This window comes from Vitis riparia, chromosome 1, assembly GCF_004353265.1.
Source record: "Vitis riparia cultivar Riparia Gloire de Montpellier isolate 1030 chromosome 1, EGFV_Vit.rip_1.0, whole genome shotgun sequence".
Lineage (NCBI taxonomy): Eukaryota > Viridiplantae > Streptophyta > Magnoliopsida > Vitales > Vitaceae > Vitis > Vitis riparia.
In genome coordinates, this window is record NC_048431.1 from 5,026,780 (window position 1) to 5,054,561 (window position 27,782).

The 27,782-nt window shown below is 36.2% G+C and overlaps 3 protein-coding genes and 1 pseudogene across 3 annotated transcripts; 2 read left to right on the top strand and 2 right to left on the bottom strand.

Annotated features, from left to right (window-relative positions):
• Positions 1-5,460: 5,460 nt before the first annotated feature.
• Positions 5,461-10,285, bottom strand: LOC117920222 (annotated as a pseudogene).
• Positions 10,286-12,530: 2,245 nt separating this feature from the next.
• On the top strand, positions 12,531-19,220 carry LOC117919292. Its single transcript, XM_034836443.1, has 10 exons — positions 12,531-13,184; positions 13,272-13,409; positions 15,326-15,514; positions 17,104-17,241; positions 17,353-17,474; positions 17,566-17,698; positions 17,790-17,919; positions 18,032-18,111; positions 18,231-18,365; positions 18,493-19,220. Exons 1-10 carry the CDS (start codon positions 12,702-12,704, stop codon positions 18,727-18,729), a joined length of 1,785 nt encoding a protein of 594 aa, XP_034692334.1. The 5' UTR covers positions 12,531-12,701; the 3' UTR covers positions 18,730-19,220.
• A 276-nt stretch (positions 19,221-19,496) lies between these two features.
• LOC117919301 (NAD(P)H-quinone oxidoreductase subunit L, chloroplastic) lies at positions 19,497-20,614 on the bottom strand. Its single transcript, XM_034836455.1, has 5 exons — positions 20,433-20,614; positions 20,264-20,353; positions 20,078-20,185; positions 19,884-19,978; positions 19,497-19,786 (listed from the first exon to the last, which is right to left on the bottom strand). The coding sequence occupies exons 1-5, from the start codon at positions 20,556-20,558 to the stop codon at positions 19,639-19,641; spliced, it is 567 nt and encodes a 188-aa protein (XP_034692346.1). The 5' UTR covers positions 20,559-20,614; the 3' UTR covers positions 19,497-19,638.
• A 177-nt stretch (positions 20,615-20,791) lies between these two features.
• Positions 20,792-27,602, top strand: LOC117919286. Its single transcript, XM_034836431.1, has 9 exons — positions 20,792-21,192; positions 22,520-22,870; positions 22,962-23,177; positions 23,585-24,231; positions 24,628-24,724; positions 24,819-24,872; positions 24,947-25,065; positions 26,121-26,311; positions 26,702-27,602. The coding sequence occupies exons 1-9, from the start codon at positions 20,926-20,928 to the stop codon at positions 27,337-27,339; spliced, it is 2,580 nt and encodes an 859-aa protein (XP_034692322.1). The 5' UTR covers positions 20,792-20,925; the 3' UTR covers positions 27,340-27,602.
• The last annotated feature ends 180 nt before the right edge of the window (positions 27,603-27,782 follow it).

Sequence of the window (27,782 nt, forward strand, 5' to 3'; positions counted from 1 at the left end):
AAATGATCGAATAAATTACATACTTGTCCTGAATGGCTAAGGTGTCTGAGCTAAAAAGGGACATGTGGAAAGAAAACCCCACATCTCTTCCTTTGGTTGAATATAATCTTAGATATAATGTTTGAACCATATTCAAATCAATGTTTCAACTACAATACTTCATAGTTAAAGCTATACAATACCCACTTTTCCTACATATTAATAAGAAGTTATAATTCTAAATCTATAGAGAAAGGTAATGGCTAGAAAATTTTATTTTATTTATTGCCATTTCTATCTCTACTTTAATTTTTTTGCCTCCAAACTTTCTGAGAATTGTATAAACCTTTAATATAGGTAAGACTACGGTCAAGTCGATCCATGTCACGTAATTGACTTACTATCAACCCAACTTTTCTATCCCTTATTTGTTGATTTATTTGGGTAAGGAGCATATTTATTTATTTTTTGGTGGGGGGGAGAGAGGAGGGGTAAAATCTAGAAACCAAAATGGAATGGTGTCAAATCCTGTCTTTCCAGATAAGAAACGTACCATATATGATGGCCCCCACTTATCATTTCCCCCTTCCCACCGTCACTGTTTCCTGAATTTGATGCTTTTGTTTGTATACCAAATCCTTACCTCATTCACCCCACCTTCATAAATCTCAAATCAGATTTCTTAAGACATACAAACCACTTTTCTTCATTTTTGACAGATTTGCTTTCAACCTCATGCCTCCACGAGACATGTAAATCTAATTAGGTTTGTGGGAACATGGATAGCCCACCAATTTCAACTGTCACATTGGTTCATGAGTTAAATCTAAGTTACTACGGACCCATCACTGTTTTAAATTTTGATGGTAAACTAGTTAAACAGTGAAGAAAATTGACCCAAAATTTTATAACACACAGAAATAGAATGGTTCGCACGCGTTTTATAATGTTCAAGCCAAGCGTGGGTCCTGGCGTACCATTTTGATGAGACCCCAGAAGCAAGAGACGACCCAGAACTTAGAATTCAAAGCTCCGATGTGGGTCGCAATTATAAATCAAAAAGTGGAAATTCAAATCTGGTCCAAGGGCATTAACTGTAGAGAAGTACAAGAAATAGGTGGTTAGTTGGATAATTTACCATCGGCAGTTGTACAAAATCGTTAGTTAAGAGACTTGTTTATTTTAATATTTTATCTTTGATAGGTATAGACCCCAGCGCAGGTGCCTTTATGGGCCATGACCTGACCTGCAGCAAATAATTGTACTATCCACATAGTGTCTTCGTCCTGGGATCTCTTAATCAAAGTCTCTACACTTTCCTTTTTCCTTTTTCCTTTTTTCTTTTTTCTTTTTTTTTTTCAATTTTACTTGTCCTGGAAATAGAAGTAGAAGGGGGGTTCCATTCAATTATAATTTTTTAAGTAGCATTAAGTCTTCCACCCCCGCCACCAAACACTTGCCTAACCAAATACTGATTGCACTACCCACAATGATCTGCCTGCCTTGCCCCTCCGATCTGATTGGACAACACTAGCAAAAGGCACTTGTGAATTCAATCATTTTCCCGGAAAGCAATCAGGAGAGGCAACTTCACTCAACCATGTAAAATAATGATGTAAAATTAATTCATCTGATTCATCCACCAAGAGTGGGGTATTGCTGTGTGCAGTCAACACTCATTTATATATACAGTTGATAACATCACAGAGGATATAAATATTATTCCATTCATTCATATTCATCTCTCTCATTTATTACAAGAGAATTAGCGTGTTGTTGGGATTTCTTTCTCGATGTTTTCTATTGTTTTCTCCCCTCATTGGGTTCCAAAGAACCATGTGATATTGTATTCCAACTTTTACAAAATATCCAAGAAAATGGAAACCCAATAAGAAGAAAAATCTCCAAAAAAATAAAATGGCAGGGGATGAAGTAAGAGGACACATGGCTGAACCTTTGGGAACTTCACTTATAGATACATGAATATCCAAAGTGGGGCCAAGTGAGGGTACTGGACAGTGTGTTCCAACCCCTACCATGTGCATTATGTCCCCTCACTTTTTGCCTCTGCTTCAGACACCATTTGGAGGCCTAAATGCAAAAACTCAGTCCCCCCTCCCTTTTAATTTTTAGGGTCCCATATTACGGGCTGGCATTGCTGTTCTTGATGTCTTTAAGGCAGCTTTGCCCCAAGGAAAGGGGCAGAGAAATGGGAAGTGGGCTCCTTTTTTGTTGCGATATTGGCCTCCTATCCTTCTTAACAATTCCCACACATCTATGCATGTGTTATGGGTAGGTCCAAAAAAGAAGGGTGAACTAAAAAGCTTTTGTATTACCAGCCATAAATAGAGAAATTTTAAAAAATAAAAACCCAAGGGAAAAGATAAACCACCCGTAATTTGCTATTTAATTACAGCTCCATTTTTGGTCCTTTGGTGGATGGAAATTAGAATGATTGGAAATAGTAACCGGGTTAGAGATATTTTTACCAGATTCAAAATTTTCTGTCCTTTTCCTTTCCTTTTCTTTTCTTTCTTTCTTTCTTGCTAACCAAACAAGGACCAATTAGTGCATAGAAATGGTGAAAAGTGGCAGGCATAGCTTCATACTTGAAAACTGTTTCATGCAGTGCACCAAGTTTTCTGGATAAAAATGATACTAGTCTTATCTCTTCTTTCAGGTGCAAGAAACATGGCTTCACGTGGCACAGGGCTATCATGTTGGATGTAGCCAAATACCCTGGGCCCCCTCAGGTCTATATATTATGAAAAAAAAAAATTATTATGAACTAGTTCAAGGCCCGAGACAAGTCAAGTTTGGGCCAAAATTCATAATGCTGGCTTGAGCCATGGTTAACCATGGCCCAACCCTTTTCAAGTGTTGCAAATTTGTTCAATCTATCCCTTATGCAATGCTGAACTTCATTTGACATTAAATAAGGGGAAAAAAAACTTCCAAAACAAACTCATAATTGAAGTCATCAAAGCTCAGAAGAAAATGGGAAGAAATTCATATTCATTCTGGTTTTGGTGTTGGATGCAATGCTATCCAAAACGTGCATCATGCTAGCTTGCAAACATCACAGAAGAAAATGACCACATGGAGTATGCGCATACCAATTTAATGTATGAAAGCTTCTTCACATGCGGAGTGATGTAGCACAAGGCTGTTAACCGACTGTTGAGGCATCGCGCGTCATCCATCTTGGCGTCTTCGCTGTAGGCTTCGCGAAAATGGGGCAACTTCATGATACTTTCGGTTTTGCTATTGGACAAGAAGAAGAAATCTCTTAGCTATAGTCATTTTCTTCAATGTAATTATGGTTACAAGTATATCAGACAAGTTAAAATGCCTTAGCATATGAAAATTTTAGAGGGTTCATTAGAGAGAGTTGGACTCTAGGACCTCAAGTTGTTCATTTTATTTTGGCTCCTTACATAATTTGAAACAGCTCATCATATTTTGGACTGTGGGACTGGATCACAACATATTTTGTTGAGTACTTAAACCACTTCCCCAAGACAATTATTAGATGTAAGGTATAAGGTTTAAGGTATAAGATATGAGGTATAATAAAAGTTCAAATGACATGTTACTATGAAATGAGAAAACAATAAATGCGTCTCCAATGGTATCATGGTTCTCTAGACAACATTTATTAATGAGTGAGATGAGGCGGCCAACTTGCTTGTTCAAAATTGACTGCTCCTTAGTATTGAGAGTGCAACCCTGACTTGTAGCCTTTGCTTCATTAACTACCACGCGTTGCTGTACCCAACTTTTGGCTTTTCCATCACCCCCTTCAAACGGAGCCTCAAGTTTTGAACAACCACAAATGCTGAAAATCAAATCATCATTTGAAAAGAAATAGCAGCCATCCCCTATGCTATATGGATTTGTAGATTTGAAGGGAGAGCTTCTCAAATGGCAGAAGGAACCCTTCATGGGCACATGGGAACAAGCCAAAAATATTCATTTTAAGATAGATGGCTTGCAAATACAAATTAGAGAGAGGCGGGAGCTCAAATTTGTATTTGGAGGGCCGGGGCTGGAAACTTTGTATTGAACTGAGCTGAACTTGGGCCACCTAGCCGAATCCTGGCTGGCCCTAGATATAACAAGGGCTGCAGCCCAGCCGGTTAAGTTGGGTTTGCTACCAATACAGTCCAACTCTGTCTTCATATAGAATGATGATCATAATAATTTATGCAAGCTTTTATATTATCTAATAACATATTTTAACAATTTGTTTCCGGGGTGTTTAATTGATCAATCATGCAATTGATCTCACGACAATACAAAGTAAGTAAATGTAGCCAATCCAAGCAACTGAGGACCGTCCTCAATTTAAGTTGACTTCCAACCGAATGTTACCATAAGAAATTCTACAATTGAAGGGCATGGCTTTGACTCCACTCACTTAACTAAACAGTTAATAAATGAATTGTCTTCAATCTTCAAAAAGGAGAGAAAAAGAAAAAGAAAAGAAAAAAACCAAAATCGTCAATCCAACACACACTATAAAATCTTCAAATGTAACAAATATAACCCATTAATGCCATTCAATCTGGCAGGGAGGCGTTTGTACAACGCCTTCTCACTTTCCATTAAACTTACCAGGCAGTTGCAGTATAATAAATGCATCAATAGGCGCATAAACGCCTTTATCCCGCATCAATGGCAACAACGAAGGTGGGGTTCATGGTCTATACATTGTATTTAGTTTCTGTTGGTAAGTTTTTTTTCATTCGATCCTCACTGAAGACTTCACATCTTTCCATATGTTTTACAATTTTACACTCTTTAGTAGGAATTAAGATTACTGCAAAATCAACTTGGATTTTACAAGTAAATAGTTGATTTTGCAAGTAAATATGGTTGAGTTAATTGATAGTAATGATATCACAGACATATAATAGACGTATAGAAAATCAGATATAAAATTAATATGGAAACAAACTTGAATTAAATATCAGTGCAAACGGCCTTAAATGGCATTCAAACATTCAACAAAAGACTGACCCAAAATCACTAATTTCTAAGATCTTCTAAGTTTCCTAAGTCATTTTTTTGGCAAAAGAAGATGTCTAAATCATGGCCGCCAAGTTTATTAGGGTTTATCTCATATGTATATGTCTAATATTGTGTGATTTCCCCTTCATATGTCTAGACTTCATGCCGTTATTCTCTACACTTAACCCAACACTCTCAAAAGAATTCATTGTTGTTTGTGGGTTTATGATATTAGGATCACATCCTCTCAAAGTGTAGGAGGATTCCACTAAGAAGCACAAAACTGTTGCATTGCCAATGTGAGATTAGGTGTAGGTGCTAGTATTGTTAGTTTGAGGGAGTAGTAACTACTAGATAAAGCTGTTTAAATTTTAGCTTTGTGGTCTCTAAACCCATGATTTTTACATCTGTAAGGTCTTGTGCGATTGAATGTTCTTATTGATTAACAATATCCTAATCAAAGAACTCGGAAAAATAAAAAATAACATTTTTGAGTCGATATATAATGACTACATATTCAACCCCCTCCTGATAGTTCCATGATCATAAAGTCTCCCATTCAAATGACAAGCATCTACCAAAAGGAAGAGTCACTTTAACCCCAAACCTGTAAGTACTTTTAGCACCCAGCACCCCTGTGGGAATTACCAGTCATGAACCTTGAGATGATCCAGACATATCCTCTCTTTTTTCTTCTCTTGGCCATGCACGACACAAAAAGAGTTAACAAAAATTTGGGCTTGTTATTTCAGCAAGACATGGATTTTTGGTACCATTCTCAAAAAGAGACACTGATCAAAGGTGACTCTATGAAGGCTGTGATTCTTTGCAATGTATTTCCATTGACCAAACTGATACATCATTTGACCACATCCAAATCCAAATATAGAACTAATTACTCACTGCAAATGTTACTTTAGAAAACCCTACAAAATTGGGCACTAGGAAACAGAGGGTAAAGCCCTGGAATAGGTTGAAGACATACCAAAATTGAAGCCCTAGACCTGCAAATAAAGCTGAGATATTGATGAACTTAAAAGCTTTTAACAGAAAAAGTGAGACAAGGAAAACAAAGCAATTACCCTAAGAAATTCGTCTACCTTTTCATGGCCTCAGGGTTCATCTATCAAAGTGTGCAACTCTTTCCGGAATGTAGAAGCTTTGTCTGCTTTGATTGCCATGACCAACCACATTAACTGGTAATTTCTTAGCTGCAATAATTGTTACAACCAAAGGACCCCATCAGCAAAACAGAGCAAGTTATCATCATCTATTTAATAACAAACAACTATCAACTTCAAAAGCATCAACCAGAAAATCTAGTTGAAATATGACACTTGAAGGTGGTTAAACAAGTGGTGTTCAGAATCTCTCTCTCTCTTTTTTTTTTTTTTTTTTGGGGGGGGGGGGGGGGGGGGGGTGGTTTCCAGATGGTTGAGATTGGGAGTCAACTGCTTCTTTCCTCATATTATTTTTATTTTTACAATAACAACTCTAATTCACTCCTTTTAAACAGAGACTGCAGGCCTGGGAACAAGGACAAATTTTAAAAGTTCTTCTCCTTGAAACCAACCAGGTCATATTATTTATAGCCAATTAAGACAATATGCAGACAACTGAGAGAATTGACCAACATGCAAACACTATGCCTTGACACCTACCCCCATCCACCCAAAAAGGAGATGGGAAACCAAACCAAAGAAAAAAGGACCAAGTAGTAACTGTAACATATCCAGTTGTTTGCATTATGCCACGTGTGCAAATTTTCAACATGCAAAAGAAAATATATACATGAAAAAAAATCATGGATTTTACAATCCACTAAAACTTTCATATGGATAGTTCAGGTTTAGTTAAGGCATGGATTGAGTCTTCTAAATAATTATTAACAAGCAGAATTGAAATTAGACATGAAAAACTTTCCTATGGATCTGTTCAAGATTAGTCAAGGAAGGCCATCACCAAAAACAGCGATAAGCTGATGACACCACTACTTGCCCTATGAGTTGCAACATACTGTGTGCAGAGGAAAACTGAAGGACCATGAGAGCTGAAATGGATTTGGAAAAACAATTAGAAAACAGTGTGAGATTATCAAATCTAGATATCAAAGAATTGGTACCTTATGAAAAATTTCATCTTCAAGCTTAATATATATTATTGCTTCATCAACATCACCTCTTGGGCCTTTTTTTTGGTCTGCATTCTTATGCTGTAGTTTCACAACCAGGAAGAGAAAGAGAGAGAGAGAGAGAGAGAGAGAGATTTGTTAGAGCCAACTAATATATCATAGGGTTAATTTTACTCACATCTCCTCAGGTTTGATGTAAATACATCGAGCCACCATTGGTTTCAAATTTCATCGAATAGCACCCTCATAAATGTATTCTGTTTGTAAAATTTATCCTCTAGGGAATTGTTAGAGATTTAATTCCACTCACTCCCCCTCATGTTTGGTGTAAATACACTGAGTCGCTATTGGTTTCAAATCTTGTCAAATAGCACCCCATAGATGTATTCCATTTATAAAATTTATCTTTTAGATAGATTTTAGGTAGGTGGATTTAACAATTCTTTAAAAGATAAACTTTATACATAGAATACATCTAAGAAGGTGCTATTTGATGAAATTTGAAACCAACGGTGGTTAAGTGTATTTACACAAAATCTGAGGGGGTGTGAGTGAAATTAACCCATATATGATAAGATAAGCAATGAAGTACTAGAACATGGGAAAAATGTTACAATCAAATACCTTGTAGATTCTACTAATCAGTAGATAAATCTTAAAGGAAAAGGAACTCCTGAGCTCCACTGAAGGCTTCAAAACATAGAAAAACAAAAATAAGTTAGTTGTGAAATTCATGTCCGGCAACACAAAAAATAGGAATATCTCTCAAGCTTCATCTATCACAAACAGAATTCTCATCTAACCTCATCTTCTGTAGCCCATGAGACTTCATCAAAGAGGGCATCGCAAAGAGGTGGCAAAAGCTGGGGAGGAAGATTCACCACACATTGTGAGACTGAGAGACCCACATTGTGTGCTTCTTCTCCCAAAAGTAATCTCAACGAATCTTTTACATCCTCCTCAGGGCCCTACTTTTAGCAGGAACTCCTTGAGTTCCATAATACATTTATGATCCTGGCAAGAAAAAAACCTGTGACATCAGAAACATTTCAAATGAGGATTCAACAGAAGAGGGTGAACCCATCTTGAATTGTTGCAGTCACCAGCCTGTTATGGTGCACCGATCATATAACACCACATTTTTTGGAAAGAAAAGAATTCATTAAGATCATGTTCAGAACGTTGGAATGGAGAATGACAATGAGAAATCAATTCCATTACCACTTATTAATGCGTTTAGATTGTTTTTTAGGATAGGAATACAAATAAAAAATTCATTAGCATGAAAACCAAATCCTACTCTTACCAGGAATTTGATTCTTATCTTCTACATCGTATTGTGATTCACCTCTATTCACATCCTATTTCCATTCTTATTCCCATGCACCAAATGCACCCTAAAAGTGCCAAGTGTATGAATGAGGGGCATACAGCATCAGATTACACAATAGAGGGGCACTGGCATCATATCAGTGAAAAAGTACTAAAATCAGATACCAAATTAAGAGTGTGCTTTAATGAAATAATGACAGCACCTTCTCTACCCTGCTGTAAAAAAAATGCTCTTGCCAGTAAGCTGGCTATTGAAGGATTTAGAGTTGACAGCTCAGAAGTCAGGACAAGAATATATAATACCCAAACCAACGGATAAGAGGTCACTAATGGTTGGAGTTAAAGTGCATTGCCTTGTATCTCCCCAGGTTAAGGGCAGTAATAAGAGAGAAAACTCCATCATCTTCATCATCCTCTATTTTAACAACAGTTCCTACTGTCGTATGTCCCAATATTAAGTCTACAAACCCACTCAAATCCCATTGCTTATTGTCAAGGTAGGTCTGCAGCAAGATTTTCACTCCATGAAAGTCATCTGGTTTTGGATCAAAGAAGGCAAAATCTGCTTGGGCAACCACCTTCAAAAAAAAGAAAAGAGGAAGAACTAGATCATTGAGCTTTATGATAACTACAAAATTTTAAAGAAGAATCAAACAACAATTCCCAAAACAAATGACTTCATCAATCAGTTGATATAAATGCGCTAATATTGATATCGAATCCCGCCAAAAAGTGTGCTTACTTCAGAACTGTCTTCTTCTGAAGATTCAGACCGTGCACTCTTCTCTTCCAAAGTGTGATTAATAAATCTGTTGCCTGGTGTTACACATTTGATTTCACATAAACTAGAAGGAAATTTGAAAAAACAGAAGTGAGTGCAACATTTGTAGGAGAAAAAAATCAATAAGACGATGATACCTGCAGCATTAGGGGGAGATTTCCTGTCCAACTTGGACACATGGATTTGATGATTAACCATGCAATAAGAACCAACTTGAGAAACCGTACGAGAAAATGGGGAAAAGGAAAAAGGCAGAGGTCTCAATAATTGGCGGCGCCTACGCCTTGCTGGCTTTCGAGGCATCTCCTTGACCTGTACCAATCTAATTACATACATTCAGCAAATTTAGGTCAAAATTTGAGTGGAGACTGTTTGATAGCAAATTCTTTTAAGACTTTGATGTCTTTGATATTATAGAAAAAAATTCAGCCATATGGCAGAGTGATGGATAGGAACAACCCAGTAAAACTTGCTTAATCCAATAGTTTAGGTAATCAAGTACCAACACAACACGGATTAAGGCAGAAAAGTCGAGGATAATCTACAGAATCAAGTCACAAAAAACCATACATTTGATCATTCAGAACATTCAAACAATCCAAACCCATATACCAGATTCTAAGATTCACATGTGCCCTTCATCAAACATCCGGAGTGTCATCCACACAAAAACAAACAGTTCCTAAATGATTAATATTCAACAGAAATCAGAAAGTGCAGTTTACTTCTACTAGAAGCTCCGAGTCGCACCTTAATCAGTATCATATCACATATTTGAACACCCCAAACGAGAGAGTGTATAGAAAAAAGAGGACCTGCTTATACGGAATCACAAGAAGGGGAGGGGAGGTACTCACAATCAGGCGAGTTGGGCAGTTCAGAAACCTCGGGAGTCTGATGTAGCAGACTACGGTGTAGAAGACGTAGATCCAGGACATCGTCGTTGTCACTTTCGCTTACTACCACAACGTAAATCTAGGTGCTGGTTTTCTTTAACTTACTTGATTTGGTCTTGCTTAGCTCCTGAGAAAATGTGAGAAAAATTACAATGAGTTTCTAATCCTCGGTAGTTAATTTACTTCTCCGCCAAAATGGTTTAATCCTTCACACTTGAATAAAAACCTCAAAAAAATTCACCCATTAGCTCTATGGAATTGACCACATTAGTGACAAGTAAGAAGCCGGTCTTCCACAACATTAGTGATACATCACATCATTAAGATGATATTATAACATAAATACCAAATTAGAATGTGTCATATCATAATACTTATGAATCATCATCCGTATTAATATTATAAATTTTTTATTAAATATGAAATAATTTTTTTTATTTTTATATTAAATTATTTTTTAAGTTATAAATTTATTAAATAAAATTCGTGAAAATAATATAATAATTATTATTGACTTAAAAAACATTTTTAATTTCTAAGGAATGTGATCTTGGTAAAAGTATCGGTCCATTGGATAAGATTTTAAAATAGGTGATTCGAATTATTTTATTGAGGAAGTGATTGAGGTCCATTCCCTTCCCAATGCCTTAAATTTAGAGCTTTGACCCAAAATAGTGTGTTTTAAAAAAAATTTCCAAAAAATAAAGTTGTTTTGAAAATAATGTCTAATCTAATGTGTTTGTGCCACATAAGCTGCCATGTCATAAAATCGTAGTTGGTGACTACGGTTTTATTTTTTTTAACTTTAAGTTTAAAGCCGTAGTTGGTGACTACGGGTTTGACATTTTTTTAAAATGGTCAAAGCCGTAGTCACGGTTTTAACTTTATATATATTTATATATAACTTTAATTTTTTTAATAAAAATATTATATTATTTTGATTTTAAATATACTTATTTCATTATTTTAAAAATAATAATATACGAAATTAAATAATTGATATTTTTAATTTGATATAAAAATATATTTTTAAATTTTATTAAAACAATAGGCAATATATTTAATATAAATATAATTAATTAATTAAAATAAATAAATTATAAATGCCTATTTAGAAAAATAAAAAAGTAATATAAATTATTATATTAATTAATAATTTTTCACACACACACACACATATATATATATATAAAAGTTTAATTTAAGTTTAAAATTTATCACATTTTTATTTAAATATATAAATAAATTTTATTAAAACAATTGACACTATATTTAATATAAATATAATTATTTAATTAAAATTAAATATAAATAAAATATAATAAATTATGTTTATTTAAAATAAATAAATTATACATGCCTATTTTGAGAAAAATAATAATATAAATTATTATATTAATTAATAATTTTTTTATATATTATATGTAAATAGTACATAATATCACACACACACACATATATATATATATATATATATATATATATATATATATATATATATATATATATATATATATAAAAGTTTAAAATTTAACATATTTATTTAAATATATAAATAAATTATTATCATATCGATATAATATTATGAACTTAAATTAAAATATGATAAATTTTAAACTTAATTGAACTTATATACATGTGACATTATATACCACTTACATATAGTATATAAAAAATTATTAATTAATATAATAATTTATATTATTTGTTTTTTAATAGGCTTTCATAATTTATTATATTTTATTTATATTTAAATATAATTAACTAAATATATTTATATTAAATATAGAATATATTATTTTAACAAAATTTAAAAATATATTTATATCAAATTAAAAATATCAATTATTTAATTTCGTATATTATTATTTTTAAAATAATAAAATAACTATATTTAAAATCAAAATAATATAATATTTTTATTAAAAAAATTAAAGTTATATATAAATATATATAAAGTTAAAACCGCAGTTGGTGACTACGATTTTGACCATTTTAAAAAAAAATCAAAGCCGTAGTCACCAACTACGGCTTTACTAACCACTTTAGAAAAGTAAAACCGTAGTCACCAACTACGGTTTTATGACATGACAGTTTATGTGGCATAGACGCATTAGATCGGACATTATTTTCAAAATAACTTTATTTTTTGAAATTTTTTTTTAAAACACACTATTTTGGGTCAAAGCTCTTAAATTTACACCCAAACACACCCCGAGAAAAAATGGAAACAAAATACATTTCCTAATAATTGAATTATTTTTGAAAAAACAAAGAGAGAAGATAGGATAAAGAAAGGGAGAGGCACGTGCGAATGCTGCGTGTCAGATTAATAAGTTGGACAGCTTTGACTCTTCACCCAACCCCATCTCCTCCAAATCTCACTCTTCGACGCCCGCCGCATGCTCTTGATGGCATCCCTGTAATTCCGGATATTGACAGAGGTCAAATTCTTCCGGTCAAACTTCTTATATAGACACCCCTTTTCACATTTTCGCTCTTCCTCTATCCTTTCTCTTTCTCTGCGATTTTCTCTCTCTGATATTTATATTTCTCTCTTTTCGGAGCCATGGATGAAAGGCCAGTCACTCTTGAACATCTGGTCAACGGCGAAGGCGATGTCACCAATGCTCACAGCAACCACGGTTGGCAGAAGGTCACCTACGCCAAGCGCAATCGGAAGCAGCAGTCCAATAACTCAGATTCCGTTGGGAATTCTGAGAAGGTTCGTGTCAATGGAACGCTCGCCACCGGGGACAAGCCTAATGTGTTCCGATCACTCGAGCAGCAGGCGGAGGAGCGGCGCCGGCGGGTCCTGGAAGCTCAGATGGTGGCTGCTGCTGCTGCCGATGATCATCAGGTCAGATCGAAGTCCAAGCACAGGTCCGATGATGAAGATGACGACAGTGATGGCGAAGTCGCGGCGGAGAACGGGCAGGTCCAAGAGAAGAAGGTGAAGAAGCCTAAGGTGAAGAAGCCCAAGGTTACGGTGGCTGATGCGGCCTCCAAGATTGATGCGGCTGATCTGGCGGCTTTTCTTGTTGATGTTTCGGTGAGTTTCTGGTTGATTTTGATGCACTCTTGTTTGATCTGGTGTTTTTGTGATGGAATTGTGTAAGATCGGATCCTTTGGGCGTAGGCATCGTACGAATCGAAAGAGGATATACAGCTAATGCGGTTTGCCGATTATTTTGGTCGTGCATTTTCAGCTGTGAATTCTTCGCAGTTTCCTTGGATGAAGATGTTCAGGGAGTCAACGGTCGCCAAGATCGCAGATGTAAGTCATATTTCTTTCTTTGGAATTTAGACATACCTAACAGTTCAATTTAAATAAGGCTTTGGGCGTTCCAGCGTTCCAATTTATTTTTCAGGGGACGGGTTTGGGTGAGTCAGAGTGAATGAAGGAAATATTAAATCTAAAATCAAAATTTAAGAAATCTTGGACATCTAATTTATACGATAAATTGGTATAAAGTTTATCACTGTTCAAGTCTTTTGTGAAATTTTATTTCTCATCAAATTTAACCATCATAATCGTAAAAACAGTGTTTTGTGTTTTGCAATTTTATAAGTTTGCCAGATTGGGTTTTATAAAGCTTCAGAACAGGTAGAGTTTTATACATTTTATACATTATTGTGGTTCTAATATGCCTTATCAAAAAATATTGTGTTGTAAGTGGACTCCTAGAGGTCCAACTTGGATGCCCAACCCAATGTTTGGCTAGATTTGGGTAAACGTTTTGAATCAGCATGACCAACCCGAGTCTACCTTGATTAACCTGAGTTTAACACAACCAACCTGAGTTTAACATGACAAACCCAAGATTAACATGACCAACTCGAGTTTAATACAACCAATCCAAGTTTAACATGACCAATAAGAGGCTGGGTTGGGTTTGGGTTAAGCATCTCAGGTTAGGGGCTGGGTTGAGCATGGGTTGATTGTTTCTTAATTTGGGTTGGGGCCGTTGGGCTCAGGTTAGCCATCCATCCGACTGTCCTACCCAAGTTGCAGCCCTATGGATGACTCTTTTTCACACTACCCAACAACAAATGGATTATACGTGACATTAGATGTTGTGGGAAATATGTAACCAACTCCTAATGGATTATGTGACACTAGATGCTGTGGAAAGTGTATGGTTGATTTATACATGAAAGTTATTTAGAACAGGCCAGAGGTTTCTAATTTTCAATGATTTGAGTCCATTGCTAGAAATTCCAGTCTTAGAACCAGAAAGGAATAGGCTTACTGTTCAATTGGATCATAATTCCAATCTGAACTCCGGAAATGGTGGAAGATGAAAGAGAACTCATTTAGAGAAGTGGTATGTCAGTGCCATTACCATAAAAACCTATATTAGCAGTTTGGGTAAAACCATACTTACCAATCCTAATATGTATTGGCCAAGGAATTAGATTTGTTCCCATTAGGGTGTAGCGAATGAAATCCTCTTTAATAGGCCATCTATCAAAAAAAAAAAAAAAAAAAAATCTCTTTAATAGGGCGGGCATCTCACACATCACATCCATGCGTGATTGAATCTATCATCTATACCAGAAGTTTGTGAAGTGCTGCTGCAGCTTATTTCCTCTCTCTTTCCCCCCAAAAGGAGAGAGATGTCCTGTCCCTTCTTTACGCCCACCCATCCATATACATAGCCAGACACAAAGGTGTGGAATCTGGTCAAAATCTGTGGTTCTTTCATTCACTGTAGTTTCTCTTATTGTTCTAGTGGCTGGAAAACTCCAACCAAGAGGGGAGGACGAATAGCTCAGGAAATGACCAGTTCCAAGTGGACTCGTGGAGCTGCTGCTTGGATTATTGTAGAATAAGAGGAGCAGTCTTAGGAAATTACTTGACTTAAAAGACAAATGCCGTCGCTGCAAGGCGAGGGAGCAAGTTGTCTGGTCTTGTGGTGCACTCACCCCTGTTACAAGATTGAAATGACACCCCAGCTTGACTTTAGGCCCAAGACTACACTCCTTACAACTTGCGCCGATAGCAACTCTGAGTGGTGGAGATTGATTGAAAAGGCAACCCAGGCACCGTTGCATCTTTATGTATACCAGGAATAGATGTGACATGATTAAGCATCTTTAGAACTTTAATGATGTCTTAAATTATTCAGACTCAACATATTTTGTTGAATATTTTTTTTTGGCCTAATTAATTAACATTCTGTTCAACAGGTCCCTCTTTGTCATATTTCGGATGTTGTTTATAAGACATCAGTTGACTGGATCAACCAACGTTCCTCTGAGGCACTTGGTTCCTTTGTGTTATGGTCTTTAGACTGCATTCTTTCTGACTTAGCAAGCCAGCAAGCTGTTACAAAAGGCTCCAAAAAGGGCTTGCAGCATGCATCATCGAAATCTCAGGTAATTTAATGTTGAGGACACTGGTTTTTCTTCTGCATGTGGTGTTATCTTAGACTTGTCCATGCACCATTTTGATTGATGGTACCATTTATTAGTAATACTGATGGTAACAATAGTGATGTGCTCAACCATCTGTAGGTTCTTTTTTCTTTCATCTTATTTTAATAATTCGTTGGAAAATGCTATTTCTGATTGCAAAGAAGCAATGGCTTCTTTGATCCTTGGGAAAACTTGTTTCTATATGCACTCTCAGTTTATCTGAACGGGTACTTTCAGCTATTATATTTCTGAAATTTCCAACAATGCGATTAAGCACCATGAATGATATGGTTGTTCTATTCATAGATCAGGAAGATTTTAAAGATCTTATTTATTTTGGAAAGAGTTGGGATGATTTGTGGATATTTGGAATTAGGAGAGTTGACTTACAGTACTAGAATATTTTGAATATTTCGAAAATTTTAATTTTAGCTGTTTGAACAGTTGTAAATTTAGGATTCCTTGCAGTAGGCTTCTTTATAACTAGGACTGGTTTATGTAGTGTGGTAGTTATATGGAATTTGAATTACTAAACTTAAGAAAAGAGTGTTTCTCTCTTTTTTTTCCCCTTCCCTTTTTTTCTAAGTTGATCCTGCACTACACCAAATTTTGATAATTTCAAGTGGATAGAGCATATATGATGGAGTTATCAGGTTCTTCAAGAGGAAATTGCCAGGATCTTTCTACTAGTATGGTCAAGATGGCTGCTATGGTTTAGAATGCTTACTTTAAGAAACTTGCATTGGACTCCTAATTTAGCATAATGGTCTTTCTGTTTTCTGTTGTTTTTTCAGTGTTGGACATTTTATGGATTCTGTGAAAAGAGAGAAAATGGAGAATCCCTAATTTTTGTTATTGAAAAAACTGTTAATAATACACATTGGACTTGGATATATATATATACATGTTAGTGGGACCCACAATACAATAAGGAAAGAAAAGGAAAAGGAAAAGTAAATAACCTAAATAACTATACACTATCTAATAGATCCATTGGTTTTGATATATTGCATCAACTGATGTTATGTACCTTCTGCTTTGGTTTATTTGGGGATATTTAGTTTTACCATGTTTGACTACTACCATGGCAGGATAATACACGATAACGAGCCGGCTTTGGTAGATAATTAATAGGGTATGGGTAATTTTAGCTTAAAATAGGTGCAATTAGTTTGGGATTCTCAGTTTTACTATGGTTGTCTACTGACATGAGTTTAACACACTATGAGTGCACTTTGGTAAATGAGACTGGCTTAAAGTAATTTCATGGTTAAATAATGATACTGGCTCAAAAATACTTTCGGAATTAAAATGTTAAATGGCATAAAGAGATTTTCTTCCATTTGTGGTCCAGTTCATTCTGCTGTCAGATACTTTTATCTCTTTAATAAGTTAGGCTTGCATGTCTTTAAATATTCTCGTATATCTATAATTTCGGTTTTTATGTATTTGTTTCCTGGCGTACTTTCCTGTGATCATGTGTTAGCTTCACCCAAAAATTTTACCCATTAAAGGGGCTGATGTTCAGTTGACAAATTATGAAATGGCAGGCTGCAATATTTGTAGTATTAGCAATGGTATTGAGGAGAAAGCCTGATGTGTTAATTAATTTGTTACCAACATTGAGGGAAAATTCGAAGTATCAAGGACAGGATAAGCTTTCGGTTATAGTATGGATGGTGGCTCAGGTGAGTGAATAGCAATATAAGTGCAGTTAAGGCAGTCTTTTGAAGCATAAAAATCACTAAATATTCTCCTTTCTTCCTTTTAACTTTGATGTTTTTATTTTTCTCATGTAGGCTTGTCAAGGAGACCTGGCTGTAGGGTTGTATTTATGGGCACATAACATATTGCCTATAGTTAATGGAAAATCAAGTTGTAATCCACAGTCCAGGGATTTGGTTCTACAATTAGTGGAAAGGTTTGTACGCATGAAGTTTTTACTGTCTTTGTTCGTCTCTTGTTCCTTGGATTTTGTAGGTCTGATTCTTTCTTTCTTTCTTTGATTGCAGAATTTTGTCTGCCCCAAAAGCCCGAACTATTTTAGTAAATGGAGCTATTAGGAAGGGTGAGCGATTAGTGCCTCCCTCAGCATTTGAGATATTGATGCGAGCTACCTTCCCTGCATCTTCAGCACGGATAAAGGTGGGTAATATCGAGAAGCATTTATTTGTAGAATTTTCCCTGGATATACAATAAATTATAGTTTTTAAATTTCAAGTGTTATTTTATGCAGGCAACTGAAAGGTTTGAGGCAGTATACCCCACTCTAAAAGAAGTAGCCCTAGCTGGTCCTGCTGGAAGCAAAGCAATGAAGCAGGCTTCACAGCAGATACTGACTTTCACCATCAAAGCAGCAGGAGAAAGTAATTTAAACCTTGAACTGACTGATTCTATTCTCTATAGTTTATTTCTTAACAATTATGTGGAAATTTTAGTTTTACGGTTGATCTTGAGAAATTCTGTTGCTTTTTGCAGGTATCCCAGAATTATCCAATGAAGCAAGTAGCATTTTTATCTGGTGTTTGACTCAAAATCCTGATTGTTATAAGCAATGGGTGAGGAACTGTTTTATTATCATGCAGTTCTGCATTTTTCTTGGATTTATCTTTTCATCTTTTTCTTGGGTTGAGCAATGAAAAATCTATTCTTTTCTCTCAAAATTCAATGTTAACAGGACAGGATCTATTTGGATAATCTAGAAGCTAGTGTTGCAATTCTGAGAAAGCTTACCGAGCAATTGAAGGAGTTATCTCTGAAACAATCTTCTCTTGATCCTTTAAGGGAAACTCTCAAGAGTTTTAGGCACAAGGTAGTTTTTCCTTGTTGAGATTTTTTGAAATTTATATTGCCATGCATTAAATTTCCCAAAAAAACAAATACTTTTCCTCAACAATTGTTTGAGGAAATTCTTAATTTTATCATTTCTTTACCTATAGAATGAGAAAGAATTGGCTGGTGGAGAGGATGCTGCTCATCAAGCATTCCTCAAGGATGCAGACAAGTACTGTAAGGGAATTTTAGGAAGGGTATCTCGTGGCCATGGGTGCATGAAAAGTTTGACCTTTGCTGTCATTGCCGCTGTAGCTGTTGGTGCCGCACTAATGTCCCCAAACATGGAATCCTGGGATTTGAAGAAGCTGTCTGTAGTGTTCAGCTCCTCACCATCCTTCTGATTGGAACACCGCAACAGCAGCCAGTGGTGCAAACTATCAATTTTTTTCTCTTTTAAATCCAAAAATTCAGCATCAGCGAAGTAAACAAATTTTGCCCCATAATAATATGGCAGAGGATGAGTTATTTTCATGTAATTTTATGTGGCTTGATAGGGTGCTGAAACTAGATGAGAGTTCAAAGTGAATTCCATGGAAGTTGTTTCAATTTCTTGGGAGTCTCTTAGGACTGACTATTCATCTCTAACATCTGCAATACCAGCAAAATGATATCAAGGAGATAGGGTCATGCAGTTATCAGGAAGGGAATTTGATGACACAAGGCCTTTTATTTTTTTTCTTTAGTTTTGATTTGTGGTTGTTATGTAGTTTTTTATATGCTTTGGATGCGGTAAACATGTGGTTTGGTAGTCTTTGTAGCTGCAATCATGTTGAATAAGTTGGAAGTTTTATCTTATGTTTGGTGTACGATCCATCTTGGAGGTTTCATTTTATGTTTGGTTCACTTTTTGTGGAAAAATGTTGCGGGAAGAATGTAAAAGGATCTTTTACACAGGGCCATGGCTGATTGAAATTCGATTTTAAAGTTGATTTAACATTTTAATTTTCCTTTCCTGGCCACTCTTTAGTGGTAGTAAAGACCTATCATGTGGATTTCAGAAGTGGGGTTGGCCCTGGAGCGGGAAGTTCCATTCTTTTTCTCAGCCGGTTTGTTATTCTCTAAAAAGACACAGTTGGCTTTCTTAGCAACATTAGCTATGGATAGGAAAGAAGGATAAAAAATAAAAAAAATAAATACATTTTTCCATTGTGATAAGCTTGAAAAAGCCAAATATACCATATATGATACATCAATGAAACGATAGGTTTCTTAAATTCCGATCGATATTTCAGATATTCATACCTCTTAGGTCATCGATAGTCTTCAGGTTTAGCAAAAGGGTACTTGAGAAAGGCATTTTTAACTTGTGTGGGATTTTGAGGCGTGGACCAAGGATACTTCATTGACGGATCTCTTGGGAATTTCCTGAAGTTCAGAAATGGTGCCCAGAGCATCACACTACACATGGGAAGAGCAAAAAAATTGGGTTAATAATATTATCCATACCCTTTCCCCATATTCTCTGTATCAAAGTAAAATGAAGAACCGAACTCACCCTGGAAAGAACATGAAGACAAACATGAACTGCAAATACATCTCCAACAGGTTTCTTTCATACCATCTTATCCTAAGCCAGTTCATGATGATTGGCTGCAGACCACCCAAAACCATTATCATCTGGATTCAGTTCCAATAACACGATAGAACTCTAGAGCAAGAAAACAGAAGCTCACACACAAATCTACTCACTGGCATGATAAGAAAGTACCAAAACAAAACAATTCCCAACTGAATCAAAACCCATATCAAATCCACCTCCTTATTCACTCCGGTTACTGCAAATGCCGGTTTCTCAACCTGTTAGAATTATTTCCTACCAGTTAGTCTCAAGAAAAGGATGCCATACCCGCAAAGAAAGAAGGATTACAGCCTTACAGTGGCCAAGAGTGCTCCAACTTGTATTGCCAAACTATGTTTATTTGTACTGATATAATCAACCGACTTCTTGATGATGCTTGTAATTGTCTACGATTCGAACAGAAGGGTTGTGAGTTACATGGTTATATTGAAGATTGCTGAAAAGAAAAGGGGAAAAAATGCATACCTTGATGGGTTTGGCATGATGGGATTGTTTTTGTATAGAAGAAATACTGAGAGAAGGGAATTTGCATTGAGAATGGAAGAGACAAGGCAAAGCCTTTGGAATTTGGATACTGAATGAGCAGCTCATTTTAGAGCTCTGTCTCCCTCTGCTTCTCTTTCCTTATCTTTGTTGCTTCATTTTTTCATGGTAGTACATTCATTCCCTCAACAGAAAAACTGTATCTGAAAAGCTTTAGGAGTGCCACGTGGCACTTATGTTTCATTATAGACCACTCGCGGTATAATTGTTTGTGACCGTTTGATTATACTACTTTTGGTTGTTACTGGGCCCTCGGAAAACGGTGTCGTTCTGTCATCCAGTACAGTCCATCACCCAAACGAGTGTTCAGATGAGTGAAAACTGAAAACCCTGGAACCTTGTTTTTTTGTTGAAGACTTGAAGTTTCTCCATCTCTCCTCTAAACCCTAGACTCTGCGTTTTAAGATTCGATTCAATGATGGCTTCGACAATACCACCTCATTTCAAGTTTAAGGTTTGGAACAATCATCCACACCCAAACATCCACTTGGATGTTATTGCAGTTAGACCCACAAGAACCCGAAGGAGTCCAACTGCCTCATTCTGTTCTACCCATCAGCATCATCTTCTTCATCATCATATCTTCAACCACAAATCAAGTTCTATCCGTACAGTCCTCACAAGGGTCAGCGGCGATGGTGGAGGTATTGTTGATGCCGCCTCACAACAGTCTGCTTCTGCGGTGAGTTCTGAACTTTTCTTTCTCTTAATGTTTATGCCGCTCCGCCCGTCGGGTTTAGTTATTCCACGTTTCCCTGGATTTTCTGGGTGGGAATTTGGTATTTGGGTACTGATGATACCTTGCTTGTTGAGAAAGGGTTTGTGTCCCAAAGATACGTTTTTGGTTGTTTAAATTTTAGCAATGGTTGGTGTTGATGATGGAATTTGCTTTTCTGTGAATTTGGTAATGCTTTCCTCTTTGAGTTATGGTATGGGTATGAAGCGGAATATTGAATGTTGGCGCTGTTGGGAGTTTCTTTACTTAGTCGTGATCATTTTTAGGGAAACCAGTTGAAGAAAAAAATTGGGCGTTCCTTACCTTATCAACACGGAGGAACTAATGAATTTGAATGCATTTTACTTGCTATTAGACTCTTATATCATTATTTGAACTATGATGTAATGTAAGTGGATAACAGGTTCGATATTTTTGTGCTGTATGTTGGATAATGGTTTGATAATTTTTTTAACATAAACTGATTTTGGCGAATTAAAGTGGGTGGAAGATAAGAAGCTAGGGTGTTTGTTTCCCATTTTCAAGAGATGAAGTAATGGATCAGGATTCTTTTTTCAACTGTAAAATTGAATGATTATGTAGAGTGTGCTTGATGTCCTGTGCAATCCAAATTGTCTGTAATGCATTGTTTTTAGAGCCAAAAGCACATACTCTAGAATGTGAACAGTGCAGAAACCATAGCCCTTGCCATGGATGAATTGATATTTGAAGATTGAAAGAAAGCCATTGCACAAGAACTTGTGGGGTCATTTACAAAAAAGGTCCTACTAAGTACGTATAGACTCAATTAAAAGCTAGCAGAGGAAAATTGTCTTAATTTCACATAGCTTATAAAACAAAGTGACTTTGGATTCATTCAAGATTTTTGGGGTGTCCAGATGCCCCATTTTAAGCAACTCAGAGCTTGCAATGGATTGTCATGTTTATGCAGACTGTAAGTTTAGTGAAACAATTGTTTTGATGCCAGCTAGGAAAGATATGGAAGATTGAGTATTGATACCAACAGCTTGAGCTCTTATATCCTCTTGCCCCTAAAACCTTCATTTGACTGCCTCTATTATTTAAAGTTTGAAAAAGGATCCAAAGAATTTATAATTATCCTTCTTGATTTTAGAATTAGTATATCTTCATTTGGCAGAGATTGTTTTAATGTCTTGAGATTTGTTTATATTTGTTTTCTTTTTCTTACTTGTGCTTATATTTCATCAATGATGGCATGTGCTCTTCCCTCCTGGCTTTACATGATGATGCATCCTCTCACTTACTGTTGCAGGACAGAAATACAATAAACAGCAGCTCTCCTAGTCTTGGTGATGGTTATGTGGCATTGTTTGTTCGGATGCTTGGGCTAGATAATGATCCTCTTGATAGGGAACAGGCAATAGTAGCATTGTGGAAATATTCACTTGGAGGAAAGCAGTATATTGATGCCATAATGCAATTCCGAGGCTGCTTAAATCTCACAGTAAATCTCCTTAAATCAGACTCCAGTTCTACTTGTGAAGCAGCTGCAGGCCTTCTACGAGAAATAGCTTCAATTAATCTATACAGAGAGTCAGTAGCAGAAAGTGGGGCAATAGAAGAGATAACTGGTTTGTTGAGGCATTCTTCCTTGACATCTGAGGTATGAAAACACATCATTGGAATTTTTCCAGCATCCTCAGAGTTTTTTTGAGCACTGATGATTAAGGTTTATCATGAACCTATTTCTGCAGGTGAAGGAGCAAAGTATTTGTACTTTATGGAATCTGTCTGTAGATGAAAAGCTCAGAATGAAAATTGCTAACACTGATCTTCTGCCGCTAGTAATCAGGTCCCTGGAGGATGAGGATATTAAAGTGAAGGAGGCAGCTGGAGGGGTTTTGGCAAATTTGGCATTAAGCACATCTCTTCACAGCATCATGGTTGAAGCAGGTGTTATTCCAAAATTGGTGAGACTTCCATTTTTTCTGTTTTATTAATCGGGAAGATTATGCCTAAGAATTGAATAATTGGATGAATTCTTTTGCTGAGCTTCAGAAGTAAATGCTATTTGACATAATATACTTCAAATAAAAATTAAACTTTTATTTCCCAGATGTGTGATGGAAACTTAATTACTCTATTGTCTTTGACCCATTTATGTAGCATTCATTATAAGACAAGTTTTAGGATCTCCGTAGATAACCCCATTTCAAAGATTTATACTAGCTGCAATTTCTTGCGGTGATTCCATTTAGGATGATGGATTTATGGACAATCATTCATTTCAATTTCCATTGAACATCTAATCATGATCCTATTTGATTTTTCATGATCAAATACCAGGGATCTTGACCACCTTATATACTGAGTGCAGGCAAAGCTTTTAAGAATTGATGTAGAAGGATCTAAAGTCATTAAAAAGGAAGCAAGAAATGCATTGTTGGAACTTGCTAAGGATGAATATAATAGAATTCTCATCATTGAGGAGGGTCTGGTCATAGTGCCAATGATTGGTGCAGCTGCCTACAAGGCCTTGACACCAGGTTTGTACTCATGGCCTTCTTTACCTGATGGTACGAAGATCGAACAGAGTTCCAAAGCTCCCTCAAAGTATGGCGCCTCTGAATTACTCCTTGGATTGAATATTGATGACAAGAATGCTGAAATAGATAAAAGCAAGATAAATGCAGTAGTTGGGCGTACACAGCAACAGTTTCTTGCTCGTATTGGGGCTATAGAGGTGGAAGATGAAAGAAAATCCCAATCTGTATCCACAAGTCAGCGGTTTACACTTTTGCCATGGATGGATGGTGTTGCTCGGTTAGTTCTGATTCTTGGGCTTGAAGATGAGTTGGCCATTTCAAGAGCTGCAGAATCAATTGCTGATGCATCTATTAATGAGCATATGCGGATCTCATTCAAGGAAGCTGGAGCTGTGAAGCATCTAGTTCGACTTTTACACCATAATAATGATTCGGTTAGATTTGCTGTAACTTGTGCTTTGGAAAGGTTGTCTGTCAGGTAATTTCCTTTTCTTGTCTTTCAAGTCCCTGTTCCATTATAGGTGTTGCAAGCTAACCTTGAGGCTGTGAATCAGAAATTTTCTAGTAAAAACTAGAAGAGCAAAATGGAAAGCATTTTGTTTGGGTTAACGAAAATATGTGTAAGAGAGGAAGATAGCATTGGAGGGTGAAGTTTGTGGGCTTGGGCAGGACTTTATGGTGTGCTATGTCAAAAACCTAGTCGGGAATTGATACCTGTGTTAGTGCTCTTGTGTATAGCCTAAAATTCACTCATGCAATTTATTTACATCAGACTTCCTCTATACTACTAAGATTTTCCAAAAATAAATTGTACTTTGTACATGCTTGAGTTCTCTAATGTCAAATAACTGTTTTCTCATCCTCCTCAATGCAGCAACAGCATCTGCCAGCTAATCGAAGCTGAAGGTGTTATATATCCTTTACTTAATGCTCTGAAGCACTCAGGGACATCTGAAACTTTGATGGAAAAGGTCTTTAGTCGTGTTTCCTGTTCCCTGGAAAATTTCTGAAAAATACTTCTTATGCTTTTATCTCTCAATGATAAGAAACTCTCATGGACTGCAGACTTTGGATATTTTGGCACGGATTTTAGACCCTGGTAAAGAAATGAAATCAAAGGTTAGTTACTTTTTGTGGCTTGTCCTGAAAACTTGCAAGTTCCTATTAACTAACCCTATGATGATGTACTCCAGTTTTATGATGGACCAGTTAATGGATCAAAGAAGGGATTGAATGCAATGGGAAGCCCTGATGCCACTATTCAATTTGTTGGAAACATGGACGAGACAGCTGTATCAAAATCAACTACAGGGTTTGTTCTCCTTTTCTATAGCAGAACCTCCTTTTTCATCATCACCTTATTCTCCTGTGTAAGCGTCTTTCTTAGTATGATTATTATTGATATTACCTACTGCCACTACTCTTCATTAGAAATATAGATATTATAAAGTGAACAAAATGCAGAGTTTAACCTTCACTTTTCTTTCGTTATAAGTGGAATAAGACGAACTTTTACAGTTTTACCTGGGGAGAGGGCTTAATAAGTGCAATCCCTTGTAGACTAGCAACATAAACCATTCCATCACCGAGCTACTACTCGTTGCTAGCACCTTAATTTGGTTGCTGCAAGAACACAAGGAACTAGTTAAATCTTAAATTTCAATCATTGATTTTTTTTCTTTTTCTTTTTTTCTCTCTTTTTTTTTTTTTTTTTGTCTTTTTTGGGTGCATTTTCCATTTTGCAATTTTTGTCCTGCTATTACTACTGCAGGCTGATGCTTAGTTTCAGGAACCCTCTAATGCTCCATTTGGTTGCATAGGCGTGCCAGGTAAAGAAAGTGAGCTTTGGATTCTTTCAACAACCTTTCCAAACCCAGATGTTTGTGGGTTTCCAAAATTCACTTTCCTTTGTCTTCTCTGGAATCAAACAGAGCATAATTTTATGTAAACTTCTATCATTTGTTTGACATTTTATAAACAGGTGGTCCCTTTTGAGGCAATCTCAAGCCTCCTGCTAGGTAAAAATCACCACAATCTATTGGGTTGTGGCTTCTCCTGCCAGGTGTTGTGCCTTCCTTGTTAAGTCTATCTCATTTGTGAAAAGATGTAACTTTGAAGTTGAAACAGCTCAGCTGTATCAGTTTGGCAATGTTTTGATAGTTGTATTCATTAATTATATGTGTTTAACTTCTTGCATGATTGACAAATTTCAATATTTCTTATTTTTCTATTCATATTTTTTTGGTCATATTTTATATCTTCACAAAACCAATCTGAAGTTCCAATTGTGATGTACTGATTAATTGAGCACTTCCATGAGAAAACTGGAAATGTGAGCATCACACAAACTGATGTTTTGCTTTATAGGAAAGATGTCATGGACTCTGCCATCATTGCTCGCCTTGTTGAAATTTTAAAGACTCCATCCCCAAATTTGCAGAGAAAAGCATCTTCCATCCTTGAGTTCCTGACAATTATTGAGCCACACTTGGACACAATCCTTTCAGTAGACATTGAATCTGGTTTGGAAGCTGTTTTCCAACAGAAGATTTTGGACGGTATGGGGAACAATTTTCTTTCCTTCATGATGTAAAATTATATAATTATGTTGTGGTTTCATCTATATTCCATTTCCAATAACATTGTTAAAAACTTAACTCTACAAAATAACTGGAAATTTGGAAGTGGGCCTTGCCTTTATCTTGCCCATGATAAATCTGTGCAATTTGCCCTTTCATTTATTTAATTTTCATTTGCTCGCTTGGAACATTGGTTGATAAGGGAGTCCCTAAGAGTCTACCTGTGACAATTCTTATTCTGGATGCCATGAAAAGCAGATAGGTCATTTCAAATTCTATGCAAAATAAAAGGAGAAGGATTTGATTTCCCTGGTGTTCAAATTATCGTACTTTTTCAAATTTATGAATTTTTGGTTTAACATTTGGCAGATACAGAATCTGATATGGGTGATCAGCGGCCAGAACCACATGCCTTGAAAGTCGAAGAAGCCGGTCTCGCTATATCTGCTGCATCACGCTTACTGACAAAATTACTTGACTTTGTGCAGTTTCGCCAAACAATAAACGCTGCACGGTTCACAAAATTGCTACGTAAAACTCTCAGGTCAAATATTCCTCTTCACAACAAAGACTGGGTTGCAGCTTGCCTAGTTAAACTGAGTTCTTTGTCTGGTCCCAACCAAGATTTTGATGATCCAGTCAACCTGGAGGTAACTCTTTATGAGACTGTCCCAAGACTTGTTGAGCAGATCAAAACCTCTTTCTCTCCAGAAGCACAAGAAGCTGCTGTTATAGAACTCAACAGAATAATTTCGGAAGGGGTGGTGGATTCTACTCGTGCAGTTGCTGCTGAGGGAGGAATATTCCCATTAGTGAAGGTGATTGAAGAAGGGAGTGCTCTGGCTGTTGAAGCTGCCTTAGCTATACTGTATAATATAAGCATGGACAGTGAGAACCATTCGGCAATTATAGCTGCTGGAGCAATCCCAGCATTGAGGAGAATTGTTCTTTCACAAGGGCCACAGTGGATGCGAGCGCTTCATTTGCTGAGGACTTTGCCTACATGAAGAAATGAAGATGTGAACCCCCGTAGTTACACAAATAAGATATACTTATGTAAATTATCATCATTTTTGCTGTACTCTGGTGCTTGTTTTTCCAGTCAGGATTTGCGTAGCATATATAAATTTCAGCCCCCTTCATGGATTCTACCATTTACTACCATGAAAAGGTTGAGGTTTATTCTTGTAGTGGAAATGCTGTGACTTTGACAAATCTATGTTGCATGATCTTCAATAAGAAGTGCTCCTTTGACAGCCATTTCAAATAATAGACTCTGACATTACAAATTTCTTTCTTATCTAAACAATCTGCCATGAATATTTAAATTCTGACTAATTCTCAAATATATTTCATTAATAACCTAATACAACTAGCCTACTAATCCTTTCCCCCCTTTGTGACGGTTGTGTTTCCGCTCTTTTCTAATCCATTCAAACCAATTACCAAG